The 18,556-nt window shown below is 42.4% G+C and overlaps 1 protein-coding gene across 2 annotated transcripts in view; it reads right to left on the bottom strand.

The window, feature by feature from the left end:
• The window catches only part of tpp2 (tripeptidyl peptidase 2), a 35,241-nt gene that overhangs the window by 4,915 nt on the left and 11,770 nt on the right, over positions 1–18,556 (bottom strand). Inside the window, exons 12-26 of one of the 2 annotated variants that reach the window (XM_079998096.1) lie at positions 17,715–17,886; positions 16,797–16,954; positions 14,489–14,565; positions 14,141–14,247; positions 12,235–12,389; positions 11,725–11,841; positions 10,835–10,935; positions 10,608–10,704; positions 9,375–9,512; positions 6,309–6,553; positions 5,569–5,647; positions 2,398–2,436; positions 1,645–1,790; positions 1,441–1,537; positions 1,062–1,192 (exon numbers count right to left, since the gene is read on the bottom strand). In XM_079998096.1, the coding sequence (XP_079854222.1) occupies positions 1,062–1,192; positions 1,441–1,537; positions 1,645–1,790; positions 2,398–2,436; positions 5,569–5,647; positions 6,309–6,553; positions 9,375–9,512; positions 10,608–10,704; positions 10,835–10,935; positions 11,725–11,841; positions 12,235–12,389; positions 14,141–14,247; positions 14,489–14,565; positions 16,797–16,954; positions 17,715–17,886 (1,859 nt within the window). The remainder of the gene's footprint in view (positions 1–1,061; positions 1,193–1,440; positions 1,538–1,644; positions 1,791–2,397; positions 2,437–5,568; positions 5,648–6,308; positions 6,554–9,374; positions 9,513–10,607; positions 10,705–10,834; positions 10,936–11,724; positions 11,842–12,234; positions 12,390–14,140; positions 14,248–14,488; positions 14,566–16,796; positions 16,955–17,714; positions 17,887–18,556) is intronic. The other variant, XM_079998097.1, reaches the window with a different exon arrangement.

Here is an 18,556-nt window from a genome sequence, read left to right as displayed (position 1 = left end):
TTGGAACACGGAAATGGTCACCTCTTCTTTTTGAGAAGATGCACTTGGGTGCTCTTGCTTTTTGGTTATATTTTCATAAAGGCATTCAAAGTATTATGTATAAATGTAATACTTATATAGTACAGACCAAGTGGTTTTGATGACGTTAAGTGTTCTGCGGCCTTCGACATCAGAGTTGGAGAGATAAGTGGTTTATTTTTCTCAGCGTCAACACAGAGTAAACTTTAGGGCTGTACTTACTGATTTACGGAGGAACCAGGTACGAGCTAATGCTAGTGCCTCGGGTTTGGTACCAACCGACCTGCTATTAAAACAGGCCCCGAGGCTAAATTATAAAAGAGCGTAGTATCGAAAAGCTCTGACATTACCGGTACTGTTAAGAGTATTGGAGAAATTAAGAAAATAGATTTTCTGTTTATTAAGGCTATATAACCCGTTTCTAACTTGCAATAACATTAACATATTCATCCAAAAAGCATTTTCGCTTTAATCTTAACAGACATCTCTCCTCTTTATCTCTCCCACTTCACTGCCGGAATGGAAATATGCGTGAAGGGGGCGGGGCCGGCTCCCTCTGCCTGGCTCTCCCTGCCCCCCCCCCCGTAATGGGCAGAAAATAAAGCAGTTTTAATTCTGCTTTTAATCTGTTTTCGATTTTCTCTTAAAAGAACCGATAAGAGTACTGTTAAAGTACCAGATCGATAAGCAGTATCAGTAAGAATAGTGGTACCGTTAAAAATCTGAACGACACCCATCCCTACAAGTTGTGCCCCATTCCTCCGTGCCCCGTCGCCACACTGTTTTATTTGGAGGAACGGGGCACGGCGATTATGGCGCACGGAGAGGATCTGGATGCAGATGATTCACACATATAAAAATATATTTATGGTTCCCGTTATTTACGATTCCTCATTGCAGTGTTATCCCTGTGCATTTTGTAAGCTTCTATCTGTTTCATCCTGTTATTGTAACGCACACTCTCAATCGGCTGACGGGTTTCCAATTGATGATTAGACTCGTCAACTTTCATATGACCTTTAATTCAAGTGTTTATAATTCACCTCTTGATGGCGGCGGCGTCGGGACGGGGGTCGGTCTTCATGGTGAGGTAGACAGCGAGGGCGGTCTGGTCGATATGGGAGATGACGACGTCTGCGGCCGACACCACCTCGTCCAGGCGTTTGGCCCGCTCCTGAATTGCAAGCGGCAGAGTACAGTCAGACGGGATCGAACTCAGGGGTCTCTCTCTCTCCCTCTCCCTCTCCCTCCCTCCCTCCCTCCCTCCCTCTCCCCCTCCCTCCCTCCCTCCCTCCCTCCCTCTCCCCCTCCCTCCCTCCCTCCCTCCCTCCCTCTCTCTTCACCACGGTTTCCAAATATGACTATCATATGATAATCGAGCTTTCCCTCTGCCTTTTTAGCCATTAAGTGTGCTTAAATCACCTTTTCCCCGTCCAGCTGGTGCAGTCTCTGCACGTGCAGAGGGAGGTAAGAGGAGTAGGTTTCCTTCAGCTCTTCATATAGAGAGCAGCTGTCCAACCTAAACGAGAGAGGGAAAGACTCAGTATTGGCCAACGACGTGGTGTTGCCGAGAAACATTCAAAAGGCAGGTTATAAGGGTTCTTCAAGAACAGGTCTGCTGCGCACTTTGTCATCCACTGGATCTTCAGGTCTCTCAAGGCCTCCGCAAACTCCTCCTTCACGTCCTTCTCCACTTCCTTGTCCTTCTCCTTGCCTCCGTTCTTGGTCTTGTTGGGCGCGGGTATTAAGTGGTAGATGACTGGCACCACGTCCTGAGGACACACAGCAAACGTGTCGGTCAAAAACCGGCAAACCTTCAACCGCATTTTGTTTTTTACACTACTCTGAATCAGCGTCGGCATCTACCAATGTCCGCATATGCCCTACCACACCACCATCGCGTTGTTATTCATCCTCTAAAGGGTTACTTCCTCCAACATGCATGGTAGACTTATGTTAATCTCAAAACACAATAGTTAAAATATTCTCCTGTCTACCTACGTCTAATTCTAGCTTCATAATGTACTGTTGAGGCCAGCTATGTGTTCTAGATGTGCCGCTTTTGCTAACCACCAGAAAACACAATTTACCTCTTAAGCCAAACAGGGGGAAGACATTTAACGTACAGGTTTGACTAGGCGGTTAAATCGGCTCGGCTGTCCTTGTTAACATAGATGCTTTCTCCACTAGAGCTCATCACAGTGCTTTTCAATGGGGAATACAAGGTTAAAAATGTCACATGTTCTTTTGCCGTTTTCCCAGGCAGGGGCAGAAGTAAGGTTAAAACCTCCCCTTCACCCAACCCCACCCCACCCTCCCCTCCCCCTTTAAAGGCGGGATGCTCCACGGTAGAGAAGAGGGTTCTAGCTCATCCAGTACCTTTTTAAACTTTCCTTGTCGTTTTGCAGAGGCCTGCCCCTGGTGGTCAGAATAACACACAGTGAGGGAGAGAAGACACAAACACACCACAGGAATCTAAACTCGGTCGTCATATAGTACATCGCTCGTCTTCGGCTCTGACCCTTCCTCCCTCTATTTGTCCTACATTGACAGTGACGATCTACATTATGTCTACTCTGCATGGTCCTGCTGCCCCATTGACCTTTGTGGCTGCAGAGCACAGGGAGCTGTGATGTCTTCTGACAAAATCCCTTCTGTTTCACCCCCGCCCCATGTTCTCCAATTCGCTCTGCCACAAGGGTTAAGATACAGTGGTTTCATTGCTACGGAGTTGAATTCATGACCACACACACACACACACACACACACACACACACACACACACACACACACACACACACACACACACACACACACACACACACACACACACACACACACACACACACACACACGACCCACCGCAACAAAACCCGCCATCTCGCGCATTTCTATAATCGCCAAAAGTAGCCAAATAAGTTGAAAAAAAACCTTTCTTGAAGGAAAATTAGATTTTCCCAGATTTGTGTTCCTTTGTGTTTTTTTAATCTCTCAACATATTTTCAAAACTGAGTTTGATTTATAAATAGTAGAAAAATGTTTAACCATGGAGTTAAAAACTCCATGAAAAAAACTAAGATTGCACGGGGAAACGCAGTTCACTTACCGAGACGCTGAACAGCACTGAACAACGCCGATTGATTGTTTCCTTTAAAGCGAGCGTCCAGGTGAAGATCATTCCTCCATATTCCAGGTGATGCGAAGTCACAATGTGAAACCGTTTTGATAGTATTCAACCTTTAAATCATACTACCTTTACACACTCGGAGCCATTGTTGTGAGACCGCGAAGAAGAACCCTTCGCGTCACGCACCTACATCACTTCCGTAAACAGACGGTTATAGCGCAGCACGGGGGTGTTTCGGTCTCACTTGTCTTTGAAAACGTTGTTCTCCGTATCATTATGGATTACGCAAAGCGGGTGGCGGAAGCTCTGAATCATATTTCGGACCTTAATCTGACCAGTGCGATAGATCCAAGTCAGTGTTAGCAGCGTGTACTGGACTTAATTTTTCGCAATGATAGTCAGTTCTCCGACAGCGACGCTGAGAACAACAGGGACGCTGAATCTGATATTACTTCAGACTTGGAGAACATTTCAAACAGTGGATTTCAAGCTTGTGACGATGAAACGGAATATTTTCAAGAACCACCGGCGGAGACCAACTGTTGTTGTCTGTTGTTACAACGGAAGAAGTTGATGATGTGATGAGGTCTGTTGAGGTTGGTGACAGATTTTCTGAGACTCATAATATTGGTAGACTCTACATTTTGTTGTGTTGTCCGTACTTTTAAACTCCAAAATAATTCAATTTTTATAAAACCTGTATATTGTTACTGTTAAATAAAAGCTTTATAAAACAAAATTAGTTGTCTTGTTGAGCTGTTCGTGATTGGCCCATTCAGCAGTATGTTAATTAGCCATGAGGCTTTGTTTGTCTGCCAACCTCATTTGCATTCTGGGAGCTGGCTGAATGAACCTGGTGTGGGTAAAACTTTGGAGGTGATTATCTCAGAAACACGGTTTGCCACACCCTTGTCATGAACAACTCATAGCTTTCAAAATATTTGCTTGATTTGCACAAGTGACACCTTGTTTGGAAGCTCTGATTCTCCACTTTCAAATTATGCGAAAATAAAAAAAAATTTAAAATTTGAAAACCGCCAGTCTGCGGTGGGTCACATATATACACACACAAACACATATTATATATATACACACACACACAGACTAATAATCTCTTGAACTATATGCGTGCGCGCACACACACCCACACACACCCACCCACACACCCACACCCACACCCACACACAGTTGGGAGAGACACATTGTGTGACGAGTGTCTCATCTGCTAGGATGCTTCTGAGGTAGGAAGCATTTTTTGGAAATAGGGACACTAAGGATCATCCCATTAGATCAAGATTCAAGAGGTTATTTGTCACATACATATATGCAGTGAAATGTCATGACACCCAGTGATTACGCACAATAAGCTCTAAAAATACTAAAATGTGTGTAGAGCAGGTTGCATAGGTTACGTCCTAGTAACAGTAGGTTCCTGGATTTGGCCAAATTTCAAAATTCCAGACCAAGATATCCCGGCTCTTCCCAGCTGAAGAACAAATCAACAAGCTAAAGTTCCAAGTTGAAAACACAAGACACTCCCTTTAGAAGGACATTGGTTATTGATTTTACTTTCATTTACTTTCATTGTTGTCCGACAAGGAGTGCATGAAGGGCTTGATGGAGGGATTGAGATAAGTGTGGCTACAGCTAAGAATGTTTTGAATAGTCACATGACACCAACTCTATCGGTTGTTTTAACGAGAACCTTTAAGATACAAATAGGTTCCTATTAAGGCATGTTCATTAACAGGTAGTGAGAGGACAGTAAGTATTCTTAAAAATGAGCCAGACCCTGTGAATTGGACTGTAAGCAACTGTATGGGATTTCAATTTAACCAGGAGATGTTATCGCTGCTTTAATGCATTAGCGAGTATTATAGTGACATCTGGTTAAATCTCATACATTTTGGAATGTCCACTTTGCAACAGACAAGAGGCCATTTTGGCTTCCACTTCACACAGAAAGGAACAGATACTGAGAACTTTCTTCAGCGCGCACACACACACACACACACACACACACACACACACACACACACACACACACACACACACACACACACACACACACACACACACACACACACACACACACACACACACACACTTATACATTCAACTAGGTGTAAAGGTGTATGTGAAAGAAGGTAAGTAAGTTGTTAGTTAACGTCAGGCCCCTGATCCAAAAGTAAAGTGAAAACACACTAGCGGGAAATGGGAACTATTTAGGACTTATAAATAGAATGAGCATGGATGATTCTAATCTATGCAAAAATTACCAAGCATTTAGCATGGATTAAAAAAAAAAAAAACTTAACCCTCCTCCAGTCAAGTGATTCAGTAAGCCAAAACAGATCAAAACAATCTGCCCCAACACAGGCAAGGGAGCTTGGTCCAACAGTGAGAATGGATGGCAAACTCACTGCTTTCTTGCCGTACTCGCTCTTAGGCACGACGAGGGAGCCGGTCAGGTAGCAGCCAGGACACGTCCCCTTGGGGACCCTGCCGGACAAGAGCAGAGGAAGGGAGAGGGAAAGAAGACACATCTCATTGTTTGAGTCAATAAAGTTTGTTTTTTAATAATTTACAAATAACTATTCTTTAAAGAAACTATTTAAACTAATAAAACTATTTACACTGTCAAACTGTTATTGTTTTAGGGAACATTTTACGAAATATTGAGAAGAACGAACGAGCGAGCAAACCATCCATGGAAGGAAATTGAGGTTTTATTGCAGAACGATTCATCCCCAGAGGGAAATTTTGTTTTTATTGCGGAAATTACACTTTCCTGTTCCTGTCACTTCAACATGCATGCAGAGAGCAAGAAAACTTATATCTCTGTAGATTTTGACTTTTTAGCCTATATCACAGTTCAAGCTACCCTCGGTTAAAACAAACAAACATGGAAGAGTGTATAATTCTGACAGAATAAAGTACTGGTTGAAGTCGTACTAGAGCAGAGGTGTATCGTCCTTCTGCTTTTATTATGCAACTTTGTATTTTTTAAGTTTTTGTTTTGTTTATTTATATTAAATGATGAAAGTTCTCAGACAAGTTTCAATTCACCCTCATACTAGCAAAGAACAATAACCTCAGAAAGCATTAGAAAGAAAGAGGAATCCCGCTTCCAGGTACAAAAACTAAATCCGATTCCACTCACTTGTCGTCCGGAAGGGCGGTGACATAGAAGGGCTGTGTCATCCCAGGGCAGAGGGTGAGGGAGTTGGCTTTCTTCTTGGCCATGAGGGCGGCGCGGTGCGTCTCATAGACGTCCAGGTTGAGCGTGGTGGACAGGCGGTGGGATACCACAAACGGCAGGTCCTTGAGGCGCTCCAGCTCGCTGGACTGCTCGTGGCGCACCTGCAAGCGTACTGTGTAGTCGCCCTTCTCCAGCTTCAGAGAATACTGAGAGGGAGAGAGGGAAAGAAAGGCCGAGAGAGAATTCTTACCACATCACTTCCTGTGTGCACAAGATGGTCAAAGCTGACCGAGACAAAACAAATGGATTTGCCTCAGTGGTTCATATAAAATCAAATGTCAAAACACGCAAAGCTTCAATGGGTGTTATTACAACTGACTGTATATAGGGAATAGATAAAATAACAAACACCACGTGAAAAAGGAGTTTACCCTTGAAGTAACTAAATCACAATGGCAAATGCAATGTGCGTCATATAAGGTTGATTACTGACAATTGGCACTTTGTTAACTGGCTATTGTTGCTCTGAAAACTCATTATTTCATGTGTCAAGGGGAACAGTCCCAAAATTGTCCCAGATATCAAGGCAAACTGCATCAGCAAATGGGCTTGGTGGCCGCAGGTGGAAGCCAACAATTACATTTCAAAATGTGGAAGCTTCTTCCATGTCATGGTGGTATTAACAAATACAGAAAAATTAAGCCATTTCTGACAAAAATCTGGCTTTCATCAGCAGGTTTGTCACCATTTCGTTTGAATTTTCCAAAACCCCAGAAATGGAGACTATTTCAAAAAGCTACAAATGTGAGCTATCATCATGAAAATGGTCAAAAGTCATGGAAAATGTGTGTGACGACTAACAAAATGAGCTGACTCGAATTTGACACCGGTATGGACCTTTAGGGTCGGTCCACGTGAAGCACGCTAAAACGCGAGGCACACTGCGGAACCATTTTTATCAAGGTGCTTGTAAGGTAACGCATGGTCGCGCCTTGAGGGTGGAGCTGCGTTGCCAAACAACCCAAACCAACCAGCACTTCAGATAAACTTTATTTTATTAAATCTCTTCAAATAAACAACAGAAAAAGGCATACTCATGATATTACAGTATAAAACCAAGCAATCACAAGTACGAATAGCAAAATAGCAAATAGCAACAAATAGCAAAATAGAAAATAGCGCAAACAAGTAACTGTTGATTGTTTATCTGGGCCGTTAAAAACCTAGCTCTCGCCCTTTTGTGACCATCACAACCTGTGTCTGCACACATACACACAGAAACAGGACAGAACAATATATTTTTATTATTTATCAAAATTATCCACCTTGCGACTGCCAGCTTTTCCGTTATCCGGTTATTGCCGGTTTTTGACCTGTAAAATCTGCTGCAGTGCGACATATTTAATTCTCTCCGGTCATAATGTCCGGTGATAATAGTTCCCTCCAAGCACAATTTGAGTTAGTGCTGGGTAGATCATTTCGATAAAAAAGTCTGCAGATCTGTTCACTTCCACGCTCGACAAGTTGCAACGGGAAGCCAATCAGTTTGGACAATCTAAAGCTGATCTGAAAGCTTCACCTCTGACCAATCACGTTTGTCGATATAGAACTAAGCCCCGCTCCCTCCCTTGTGGACCGGTTGCGCTTGTAAACACAGTTGACACGCACACGAAGTGGAGACAACGCACAGCGTCCAGAAGAGAAGCACAAAGATGATCGTTGACAACAGGGCCACATAAGTCCAGAGTTTTTTGGGGGGTATTTAAGTTCTGACCCAAAACAGACAGTAAATATTCATTGTGTTAACTATGTCGAACGAAGACGGACAACACCACAAACGTTATTATTTATTTCAACCTACTGGTCATATTTATTTTGTTTTAGATTTTATCAAAATTGTATTTTAGTGAAATGTAAGTTAAAGCAGCTGCACTTGTTGCTTATTGTTCACAAACGGAAATAATTTAATTTCAAGCAGTAATATTCATAATATTTATTTATTTATTTTTAAAATGGCGTTAACTGACTTATTTAAATGTATTTTATTTTGAATATTCAATTAAAAAATATTATTTATTATTATTTAATTTCAAGCAGTAATATTCATAATATTTATTATTTATTTTTAAAATGGCGTTAACTGACTTATTTAAATGTATTTTATTTTGAATATTCAATTAAAAAATATTATTTATTATTATTTAATTTCAAGCAGTAATATTCATAATATTTATTATTTATTTTTAAAATGGCGTTAACTGACTTATTTAAATGTATTTTATTTTGAATATTCAATTAAAAAATATACATTTACATGGCTTGATGATGTCATTCTCTATATAGCCTGCATGTCAACTGTTTTTAAACTCAATAAACACAAGATAATATTTGACCAGAATCTCTTCCATTTGTCCGGGAAATTTAAATCTTTCGGGACACGCTGATTGGCACCAATTCTTTCTCACGGAACCTCATGTAAGTAAAAGTGACCACTACATTGCTTAAAACGGTATATTGGGACATTTAGCCTAGAGCTAACAGTAACTTTCATTTAGGAGGATTTAAATGTGAACTTGAACTAACGGTAAGCTAAGGTTGTTAGCTAACATTATTAGATCGCCATTAGATAGACGTCCCAGTTCACAGTTTATATCCATCCAGGCATTGTTCCGTCTATTGGAATCCTAATGGTATCTGCTGGACAGGCCATACAGCTCCGGTATCCAGGCCTCTCCTCCGCGGTACTGCCGTTTGTACGGACAGGATGTTGTGACAGAAGCTGTGGCTGATTGGCTATTTGATGTCATGACATGCGGTGGCGCGCTTTCCGCTTTTCAAGAAGTTGAATTATTTTGGTACGCCTTGGTAGCATACATTGAAAACAATGGATTTGCGAGCTCAAAAGATGCTTCAAGCCTGCAGTGGGGCATTTCTCTTATGTACGAACAAAGAACAACAAGAACTGTTTTTTACAAAGTACTTATTTGCTTTAGTTTAATTGTTTACAGTCAAAGACGGGGGGTTTACCTGGTGTGGGTAGGCGTCTCCGGAGCCCAACAGCCTCTTGTTTTGGTCGAAGAGCATCCAGAGCTGACTGTCAAACTCCGACTCGTAGAGCAGCTCGCAAAGCGTGGGGCAGCTGGGGGTCACCTCTCCACTCTTGGGCTGGAGACCCGGGAAAATGGAGATTAACCACATAACAATATGAAGACCGCGATAAGTGATTGGTCGGTTAATGAAATTAATCAGGAGACTCCCTGTGATGGGAAGAACTTGATAAATACAGCTCATCGCCCTGAAAAAACTCTCCCCAATCTACCACTACATGCACATTTTTTGTTATTTATCACTTATTTCTCTTCCTGTAACTCTTCATTAAAGTCCCATCCGTCATTTTAAAAAGTCTCCAATAGCAAAGAAATGTCAATATTTAAAAGAGCTGGGATCGTGAACATTTTCAGACCTAAAATTAGGAACCTGAGCCAAAAAAGGGTGGGAACCCCTGAGTTAGACATTTCTGCAATTAACATGCATTGTATTATATACTGCCAAATATCAAATTACCGCCTTCAGAAACGAAATCAAAGGTAGTGAAGACCCAGCTTTTCACCCCTTGTAGCTTATGGTGTCTGTTTTACTATATTTGTGAGGACCGGACTCTGAATTTATTTGCTTGGTTTAGAAGTGCACCAGAAACATGGGTCCTCACTAACCAGATGTATTTACTCGGACCTCACTTTGATACTAGTACAAAAATGTGTGTGTGTGTGTGTGTGTGTGTGTGTGTGTGTGTGTATATAGAGAATCATCTCCCCAATCTACAGCTACATGTGCATTTTTCGCTATTTCTCAGCCATTGTAGGTAGATGGAAAATCGTTTCTTGATTTTCATCTCGAAGATGTGACGACAGGAGTCATAGAGACGTTTGGAGAATACATTTTTAAGGTGTTTGTACCTTTAAACCGCTACAACCAGATCCTCAATCACTGCACTAAACTACAAATATGGTTCTGTATTTGAGCGGATTTGGCGATGTAATTTTAAATCTTTCAACTGATCAGCACTTAAGTTGACGGACTGGAAGAAAAACCTTTTAAAGAGCAGTTACATTTTCTCTGGATGAGTGTGTCAGTTTTGGCGGCCCAGGCTTTTACCCAGGACCCCTGGGTGTACATCCACCGATAATGTTTACGACCTCTACCCAGAAGTGCGTTGTGGCCTTTATCTTTACGTTATTCCTGTTCAGAGTCAGACAGTACCTGGTGGAAGTTGTAGGAGAGGACCATCTCGTAGAGTTGCCTGTTGTTGGGGAGAACATCCCTCAGTCCCAGCGCTTTGATATTAGAGCTCAAGGGCCTGCAGGAACACCGCACACAACATGAGAGTTGCTGCATTAATACAGGGTGAGACAATTTGTGTGTGTGTGTGTGTGTGTGTGTGTGTGTGTGTGTGTGTGTGTGTGTGTATTTGGGCACGTGTGCTGTACCTGAGAGGCTGAACCCAGGACTTCAGGGTGATGTTGGGCGATACGTCCTCATATCTCAAGGGAGACGACACACTGAAATTCGTCACCCCTTCTGATGCATGCTGGGAGAAGGAAAACAGTAGACTTAATTGCACGCTGGGAGCTTCTTACCGCCAATCAGATTTTTGATTTTTTGTTTCGATCCAGCACATTATTCCAAAGTAGTAATCCTGCTTTAAGCCGATTTGGTTCCGCTTTTTTGATTGAACGTTACCTCTAACTCATAAACTTGGAAAGGCACATAATAAACATAACTTCTATATTTGTTCAACAACATTTGAAGTCATAATTGTTGCAGAAAACGAACAGATTTATGAGTTTTAGATTGAAATATATTTAATATGAAATATAAAAAAGGTTTTATAAAATGGAAAACATCAATCTGGACTTTCACTGAAGACCATGAAGCACAGTCATCGCTTTATAGAATGCTTTTTGTCCAGATCTACCGAAATTCCATCAGAAAGTAATTAGACATTCAGCCTCACTGTGGTGGTATTGTGTCAGCCATGGTCGAAATGTTAACATTGTTATTAAGAAGGATCACATTTCTGTAATTAACATGCATTGCATTGCACCAAAACATGGGAGGGCAGATTCGGTGGTACTGCCAAATATCAAATCATCGCCTTCAGAAAGTAAATCAAATCAACTGTAGTGAACACTGAGGTTTCCACTCGCTAATGGTGTCTGTTTGACTATATTTGTGTGGACCAGTCTCGGAATTGACCATTTTTTGGTTTAGAAGTGCACCAGGAACATGGGTCCTCACTTACCACGTGTATTTACTCGAACCTCCCTTTGATACCAGTACAAGGATGTGTGTTTGCGTGTGTATATACAGTACTTACTATATGCATGGAAGAGGGGCTGGTGGTCAGTCCATGGAAGGAGATGCTGTAGTCGACGGTGACTTCGCCCAAACTGGCCCACCAGCGTGCAATACACAACTCCACTATCCTGCCCGACTGCATGGTAGAGAGGACAGACACGTGAAGTTATTTTATTCACCAAATAACATTGGAACTAAATCCATTATCACGACTATTATTGTATCTCCTCTCAAAATGACTAATAACAGTAAAAATAGTCGGGGGTCTTGCATATTGACACCAAACATTTATGTAAATGTTATGGGTTTCTTCTGAAAGAAAAAAAAAAAAAGGAACATGGTGAATTTTCTTAATTTGTCCTAAGTTCCTAATGTCTAACTTCACCCAAAGCAGTGAATGAGAGCAACTAAGTTATATTTAGCTCAACGCACAGCAGTGTTAAAAAACTTATATGGCACTACATCTACTAAACACTCACAATTATGACTGAAATTGGGTAGTAAAACGAGTGTGTGTGTGTGTGCGTACCAACACAGGAAAGGCCTCGGTCAGCGAGCCTTTCTCCAGAAGCGAGGAGAACTTGTAGAACTCGTTAGCTCGATAGGCCTTCTGCTTAACCAGGTGCACGGCGTGGAGGACGAACTTGGACGACACGTCGCCCGAGTGAGACGTCAGCGTAATTTCTGGGTGAAATGAAAGGGAAACTAATGAGATACAGCAAGGACTAGACAGGAACAAACACTAGACAGGAACAAACACCCAAAAGTTGAAAGGGTTCAATTGCTCATAATTCATAGATAATAATTCAGTTGGTCATAGGGTTACATAGGGAGACGGTTTTCTCTCTTAATCACAGTCAGGGCTCCAGACTGCGACCATTTAGTCACATTTTGCGACCATTTTTGGAAACAGTGCGACTACATTTTATAACTCTGAGCACCAGCGCGACTTGCTCCCATTTCAACCATTTATTTTTATTTATTCATGTATTTGAAATCATCGTATACCATGTGAAACACAAGGGGGAAGCAAGAATGGTGTGAGAGATCGAAGAGCAGAGGCACTTGAGGGGTTTCCCATGCACTGATTTATTTGTGGCGGAATGTCATCATTGACGCCACATATAGATTTGTTTTTACCATTTAAATGGGTAAAATCGTATTTCATTGTAGTCCCCCCCCCCATGTTAACACAATCAGGAAGGATAAGAGGATTTTTTTCTATTACTTTAATGCATACTGCTTTGATCAGGGTTCATTCTGGTATTACAAATTGAATTTTTTCATTTTCAAGGATTTCACACAAAACAAATATAATCAATTTTCAATGTCTTCTTCTTCCTGTTCTGGCTGCTCCCGTTAGGGGTTGCCACAGCAGATCGTCTGCCTCAAATACCTTCTGTTCTGCGCATCTCCCTCCCTTACACCAACCGCCTGCATGTCCTCCCTCCCCACATCCATAAAGCTTCTCTTTGGCCTTCCTCTTTTCCTCTTGCCTGGCAGCTCCATCCTCAGCATCCTTCTCCCAATGTAACTCTCATCTCTCCTACACACGTGTCCAAACCATCTCAATGTGGCCTCTCTCACTTTTCCACCAAACTGTCCAACCTGAGCTGTCCCTCTAATGTACTCATTCTTAATCCTGTCCATCCTTGTCACTCCCAATGAAAGTCTCAACATCCTCAACTCTGCCACCTCCAGTTCAGCCACCTGTCTTTTTGTCAGTGCCACCGCCTCTAAACCGTACAACATAGCTGGTCTCACTACCGTCCTGTAGACCTTCCCCTTCACTCTTGCTGGAACCTTTCTGTCACAGATCACTCTGGACACTCTTCTCCACCCACTCCATCCTGCCTGTACTCTCTTCTTCACCTCTCTCCTGCATTCTCCGCTGCTTTGGATGGTCGACCCCAAGTACTTGAACTCATCCGCCATCTCCACCTCCACTCCTTGCATTCTCAGCTTTTCGCCACCCTCCCTCCCATTAAGGCACATGTATTCTGTCTTACTCCTGGCGACTTTCATTCCTCTTCTCTCTAATCAATCTCTTAAAGAACTTACACACTCACACGCGCACACGCACACACACACACACACACACACACACACACACACACACACACACTGTCATCTACTATTATAAGTGTCCAACCATACTGGATTAAATTCACATTTCCCTGGAATAATCTGTCATAATAAAAGCGATTCCGATATATTTTTTATTATGTTACAACTTTAATATCACAACCATGGGGGAATATCACAGGTTCTCAATGATTGCATTTTTTCAAGGACTTTTTAAGCACAAAAGGGGCTATTTTCGAGGTATCCGAAACAGGATAAAATTTCAGCACTCGAAGCACCTCAAGGACCTGGTTAGAACCCCTCGCCCTAACCAACAGACAGAGAAATACCAACTACCCCCACACACACACCTGCCCAGGAGGCTCCCTGAGGGACGGTGATGAAGTGGCGTCGGATCTGGCCCGGTCTGAAGTGGACGTCCTTCAAAGATATCTGCTGATTATGACTGTCACACACTCTGCAGAGGGGAGGAGAGAGAGAGCTTTCAGACGCGCGTGCACACACACACACACACACACACACACACACACACACACACACACACACACACACACACACACACACACACACACACACACACACACACACACACACACACACACACACACACACAGAGAGAAACCCTCTTCTTTTTTCTTTCCCTCGCTCTCTTTCTTCACCAGCCAAATAGAGTTTCTTGATGGGGTTGATTAACTTACTTGATGGGGATGATGACGGTGATGGGCACTCTGAATAAGGGCCCAGAGCCAGGGGTCGCTGTGTTGTAGCCACACACCTACAGACACAACACACACACACACACACACACACACACACACACACACACACACACACACACACACACACACACACACACACACACACACACACACACACACACACACACACACACAGATTTTAGTTATGTGGTTAAGAGTAACAGCAGCCAGATACAACCTAAAACTGGCTCCAACACACTAGTACCAATTGAACTGCCTAGGTGTATGTTAAATGCATCTGTCCGTCGGTAGTTTAGGGCTTTATCTCTGGAGCCAATGCCTGTCACTGTAGAGAGTTTTTATTGTGTTCTGTACAGTAGCTACACAGCATTCTGCTAATTCCTGTTGAAGAAGTTCACTTTCCTTTCAGTCTTACGCAGACGACCCACACAATTATACCTCCCGCTCTTACCAAATGACCAGGACCTGGTCTTCATACACTCAAGTCAGTGCATAAACTACATTAAATCTCCAACTTAACGAAAATAAGACAGTAATAACACTCTTTGGTCGTCCCCCACCTGGACTAGTGTCATTACCCAGAACCTCAATCAACTATACTCCCAAGGTCTTGGGAGTAAATTTTGATATGAAATCCAGTTTCTTCTGACTCAGAATCATGGCCAAAATCAGGTTATTACTATGTTTATTGGGTTCATAAAGAGTCATTCATGGGCTGGTAATATCATGCTTAGCATAGAGCTAAGCATAAAGCTAAATAGTGTAGCACACGAGTTAGCATAGAGCTAAGTTAACGCTGGATAGATGTGTACACACACATATACACCGATCAGCCACAACATTAAAACCACCTGCCTAATATTGTGAAGGTCCACCTCGTGTCGCCAAAACAGCTCTGACTCGTCGAAGCATGGACTCCACAAGACCTCTGAATTGATCCTGTGGTATCTGGCACCAAGACATTAGCAGCAGATCCATTAAGTCCTGTAAGTCGGGAGGTGGGGCCCCTGGGGTTTGTTGTTCCAGCACATCCAACAGATGCTCGATTGGACAAGGGTCAGCATGGGCACTCTGACCGGTCTGTGGCTACGCAGTCCCATACCCTGCAAGCTGCAATGCACTGTGTGTTCTGACACCTTTCTATCATTAGCATTAACATTAACATAGCATAGCATTAACATTCAGCAATTTGTGCTACAGTAGCTCTTCTGTGGGATTGAACCAGACGGGCTAGACTTCGCTCCCCACACGTATCAATGAGCCTTGGCACCCATGACCCTGTTGCCAGTTTACCGGTTGTCCTTCCTTGGACCACTTTGGTAGGTACCTACAGTGGTAGGAAACCACTACATACCAGGAACACCCCACAATACCTGCTGTTAAGCTAAATGGTCGATAAGCGAGGACCGTGTTATTTCACAGTAAGGGAGCGTGGCCATTGCGAACGCTAGTGTAGTGAATACTGACAGACTGCGGGAACGAGACTGAGAATGGTGATGAGATGTATACAGTGTAGATAGTGTATACAGTATATAAAGTATATACAGTGTATATAGTATATAAAGGGTGATGCGCGATGAGATGCCTGACGCTGAGACACCGCCCACGCGGTGGTATTGTACGCAGCGTTACTGGTCGTAAGTCTGAACGGTCGTTAAACAGGTAGGTCGTGAAGTGAGGAGTACTCTTCACACATGAACTTTGGATAGTCCCATGTAGAACACAACAGGAGATTGTCTTGTCAGACAATCAACAATTACACCTACTAGAAATACTCTGTTTGGTTTGGACAAAGGGGCAGAGTCAGGGTAGAGCATGCAGGAGGCAGGACGTGACGCAAGCCGCTGCAGAGTTTTAGCACACCCAAGACGGTGGACGAGGCTACGGCTTGTCTTTTTTGCCCTTGATACTCCATGTATTTGGACATGTCCACAATATAAACAAAAGAGTGGAAAGGAGAACGAAGCAGCTACGCTCCGTGCAGAGATCCGCACAAAGGTTAATAACTGGAGCATGATAGAGACATCATCAACACGCGACACGCTCCCTCGCTTGCTGTCAATGATCCGGACAATCACCTGCTCTGTTCACACATACCGCTCAATCGGATATTACACAGACTGTACTGGAGTGCTGGCTGGGCAAAGTCTGGGAAATGTCCGGTCCAAATGATTCAGACATTTGTGTTCACACATACAGCTTCTCTGCGTAATATCCGGATAATTTCAGCATTGCAGGGCACGTGTGAAAGCAGCGTTCTCTTACTTTCCCCACTCTGCCTATCTACCTCTGTGTAGTGTAGTCCCTCTCGCAGTCCCAAGGGGTCGATGCGGACGTTGAAGTGGCGACACTGGTTCATCAGCTCCAGGTGGGAGGGGCACTGCACCCAGGGGGCGGCGCAGGTGAGGGCCAGGTGGAGCTGGAGGGAGATTCGTTCGCTGTTGTCTGTGCCGAAATAAGGGAAAAGAATGCATGAAGGGGAGCAAGGGTTCTGAGCAATTACTGTATAGGCTGTTTCTGTCTATGGTAGGGCTGGGCGACTCGGAAATTACACATTTTTTAAAATCTTATTGCATTTCTGTTTAATTTGTTTTTTTATTTTTTGTATAGTACCCCATTTTTTAATCTTTAGGTTCATCTTTCTGGTTTTCTGTATTTTTTCATTCATCATATGACCACATTTTTATTAATTTCAGTCATTTCTATTTTAGGTTATTTTTGTTGTTTATCATTAGGTTTAGTGTATATTGTCATATTTTATTGTGTACCGTCAGGCTTTTTATCGTATATTTTCCACATTTATTTAAATATTGCCATTTTCTTATTTATATTTTTATTCCATTGCTATATTATTATTGCCTATTTTTGATGTGAGCTGCTGTTACACTGAAATTTCCCTCCATGGTAAATAAAGTGTCCATCGATCAATCTAATTATCACAATAAAAAGATAATTTTATACAATAAATTATAAACATAATTATATCATAAAATAGATAGAATTAGAAATAGAGATTGCTGGGTAGATTGACTGGTATTAAAAAGCCATTGTTCAACACATTACAATAACTCTAGTCTCTCAAATAAAACTTATATTTCATGAATCACATCTTATAAAACAGCACTGTCTACAATATTTGAATGTGTGTGTGACCGTGAGAGAGAGAGCGAGAGCGAGAGAGAGAGAGCGAGAGAGAGAGATCTACCCGTGTTCTCGGGGAAAATTGGCTCAATCCCCACTCCGTGATCTGAAGGCGCCAGTATGTGGGCCGGATCCCTGAGGTAGATGCCTCTCTGCGATCCCACCGTTACGGTAAAGCCCAGGTGGCTTGTGGGTAAAGCGGCATGCTGAGTGAGGTAGTCCAGCGCTCTCTCCACCTTGCATAAAAACAAAAAGAAGGGAGGGTTATTAAGATGATGATGATGGGGTGAAGTGCAGGGCAATACGGATGCCAGAATCATAGAAAATTACCAACGATAACAATATATAATTTTATTTTCTTAGAAATTCTAAATCCCATGTTAAGGAATCCAGCTAAGGTTGGTCACACTGACACATGGCGATGTGTCAGACTGAAACAACAGTTTTCCATGAGTACTTCCTCTTCCTTCCTTCTTCCTCATTGTTAATTCAGACTTTAAAAATGGTTCACTCTGGCTTTACAATTAATTGTTCGATCGATATGGGCAGAAAATGTGTCACTAGAAACTGGAATTGCTCAACTTCAATAATTGCATTAAAAAACTGAATCTGAATAGCATCATTTCAAATTTAATTTATTCATTTGGAACTGAATTCCAATAAACTTGAAACTAAATGTAATATTATGAAGCTGAATTCACATTTGCTCTGAATTGTTGTATTTGATTCTCACTGAAAATTCATACAGTTCTCACAATTCAAATTCAGTTCACTGTGCACCACATCCGGGTCGTTGAGGAAGCTACCAAAGAACTCTACGATCATTTAGGTTTACCACGGACAACCATGATTTCAACACTATTGTTAACAATATAAACACTATAATAATGAGAAAGGTTAAATCCA

The sequence above is a fragment of the Zeus faber genome, assembly GCF_960531495.2.
Source record: "Zeus faber genome assembly, chromosome: 3".
NCBI classification, from domain to species: domain Eukaryota; kingdom Metazoa; phylum Chordata; class Actinopteri; order Zeiformes; family Zeidae; genus Zeus; species Zeus faber.
The sequence above is the reverse complement of the archived record's forward strand: the minus strand, read 5'-3'. Positions and strand labels throughout refer to the sequence as shown.